Source organism: Macadamia integrifolia, chromosome 13 (genome assembly GCF_013358625.1).
Source record: "Macadamia integrifolia cultivar HAES 741 chromosome 13, SCU_Mint_v3, whole genome shotgun sequence".
NCBI classification, from domain to species: Eukaryota; Viridiplantae; Streptophyta; class Magnoliopsida; order Proteales; family Proteaceae; genus Macadamia; species Macadamia integrifolia.
Window position 1 is genome coordinate 6,208,690 of NC_056569.1, and position 2,727 is coordinate 6,211,416.

Genomic DNA, 2,727 nt, shown 5'->3' on the forward strand with positions numbered 1-2,727 from the left:
TCACATGTGTTTTTTCCGTTTTTACGTGGCCACAAGCAACCTCTTGAGCTTAGGCACAGTTTTACATGTGAATCACCTCTTAATAGTCTTCTTAAAAGAAGTTCATTTGAAGACCTTTTTGCCCCTACAGGTAGCCTAAGAATTCAAACTTCAAGACTTGGACCAAGCATCTAAGTATGTACCAACCTTCACATTTATAAAGAGGTACGATTCTTAGGAATAGTTATAAATGTTGGGTGCGTTCTCCTCTACAATACAGAGAAGAAGCACAAGCAAGAGAACAGAAGAAGACAGAGAGAAGAAGGAGACATGGAGGTGGAGAAGCTCATTGATTTAGATAGTAGTAAAGATGATGATGTTCTACTTCCAGGATTCAGGTTTCATCCTACAGATGAAGAACTTGTTGGGTTTTATCTTCGAAGGAAGGTGGAGAAGAAACCAATTAGTATTGAACTCATCAAACAGATTGATATCTATAAATATGATCCATGGGATCTCCCAAGTAAGTTATATGCCATTTTTCTTCATTTCTAACATATGTCTTGTTATTCGTATGGGTTCATTTAGAAGTTGTTTAGGTGTTCTTTCATATTCCCACCACCTACTTCTAACATGACTTCTTGTGAGAGAGAGAGAGAGAGAGAGATTGATTAGAATTTGCCTGGGTGTTCTTTCATATTCCTCCCTAGGTCTTTGTGGCACTAAGTAAACCAAAGATTTCCCACCACCTACTTGGCTACTCCTTACATGAGAGAGAGAGAGAGGGAGATGATTTTATTGCAATTGGGTTGACTTTAGGGTGTGTGCTTTTGCAATTGGGTTGATTTGTTCGGTGTGAATTATTTTACGGATATTTTGTTATCTCCATTAACTTACACACAGATGGGAAAAAGATTGTTTTTCTTCACACAACCCAATGATGGGAACATCATTAATTTCGTTTCCTTATCCCTTCTTGAGCCCAAGCAAGTGTACGAAGCTATAAGAACACACCCTTACCTAACTAAACCCACGGAAGCGGCTGCCATAATGAAGCCCTTTAAATGCTTTTGGCATCATTTTTTAGAAAGAATAATAATCCCAATAATAATAAAGAAAAACCCATGAAAAAATGGTTAAGGTATATTTATTTATCTTACTAAAACAAAAAAAAAATAATCCAGTACATGAGACTCCCACTATTAAAGAGTCTGGAAAGGGCAAATGTTTACCTATCTTAATCTTCTAGTGATTTTAAAAGCATAATACATTCTTATCCTACCAATTGAGCCATGATTGTCTTTTTATGTATACAAATCTCAACTCTCTACCTGTCTTGTTTCCTTTTCTACAAATTATGAAGCTTCACTGATTAATAAAATCTTCTCTTTGTCTTGTGCAAATGTAGAAATCACTACCGCGGGGGACAAGGAGTGGTACTTCTTTTGTGTCAGAGGGAGAAAGTATAGGAACAGCATAAGACCTAATAGGGTCACAGGATCTGGATTTTGGAAAGCAACCGGAATCGATAGGCCAATATATTCTACTGCAGAAAACCATGACTGCATAGGCCTCAAGAAATCCCTAGTCTACTACAGAGGAAGGGCAGGCAAAGGCACCAAAACTGATTGGATGATGCATGAGTTTCGCCTTCCAGCAAATGGGAAAAGTGCCAATAATCCCAATTCTAAGAACACTACTCAAGAAGCTGTAAGACTTTTCTTTTAGTCAATCTTCTTTCTTCATTGATCACTTTGGCACTGTAAAGTTTTCATCTTAAAAGTTCGAACTAGTAGGTGGAGGGACCGTGTGGGACTTTATTCGCCAACACTCCCCCACATGTGTGGTAGTATATATTGTGGACACATGGATATGATGAAAACCCACTTTGATATAATGTAAAGTTTTAACCTGAAAGTTCGAACTAGTAGATGGAGGGACTCCCAGCTGTATAAGGGGATTGTAGGCTAAGTAATAATTGGTGTGGGACTAAACTCCTGACATGCACATTTAATTCTCTATTACAATGAAATATCAGTTAATATGATTTTGGGTTTTTTGGTTACAGGAAATCTGGACACTTTGTCGAATCTTCAAGCGAAACGTGACGTATAAGTACACAACAGATTGGAGAACAACCAAATCCATCAAACAAAACCCAATCAATGATTCAAGTTCTCAAACATGCAGCTTTGAGTCTGACAATAGAGAAGAATACAAAAGCTTTGGAGCTTCTGTGACTCAACAGAATGAGAAGAAGGCAACAGTTAATCACATTGATGAAAAGAACCAGTTGTTCTCAACCCAGTTGAATTCTATAGCTCAAGCACCATTTAATACATTTTACTCAAGCTTTCCTACTATCAATGACAATGATTTACTCAGAGAAGGGAATTGGGATGAGCTTGCATCCATAGTTGAGTTTGCCATAGATCCAACCTTTCTAAATTATGGTTGTAGATGAGGTGACCACTATGTTTTTTTTTTTTTTTTGGCTTCTGTAAATATTAAAGTTTAATTTAGATTTTTTTTTCTTTTTCTTTTTCTTTTCTTTCTTTTCTTTTTTTTTTTTTTTTTTTTTTTTTTTTTTTAAGTTTGTTCTGTAAGAATTAAACTTTGATGCATAAAATAATACAAGGGCTGCAAAGGAAGTTCCATGGAAATTTTTGCAGTATTAATTTAATTTTGGAGTAGAAGTTGATCTGTTCTTGTTGAATCTCACAATATGCATTGTAGAAATCATTTGTT

At 36.0% G+C, this 2,727-nt stretch overlaps 1 protein-coding gene across 1 annotated transcript; it reads left to right on the forward strand.

Annotated features, from left to right (window-relative positions):
- Positions 1 to 231: 231 nt before the first annotated feature.
- On the forward strand, positions 232 to 2,501 carry LOC122058638 (transcription factor JUNGBRUNNEN 1-like). Its single transcript, XM_042621276.1, has 3 exons — positions 232 to 502; positions 1,388 to 1,689; positions 2,048 to 2,501. The coding sequence occupies exons 1-3, from the start codon at positions 310 to 312 to the stop codon at positions 2,441 to 2,443; spliced, it is 891 nt and encodes a 296-aa protein (XP_042477210.1). The 5' UTR covers positions 232 to 309; the 3' UTR covers positions 2,444 to 2,501.
- The last annotated feature ends 226 nt before the right edge of the window (positions 2,502 to 2,727 follow it).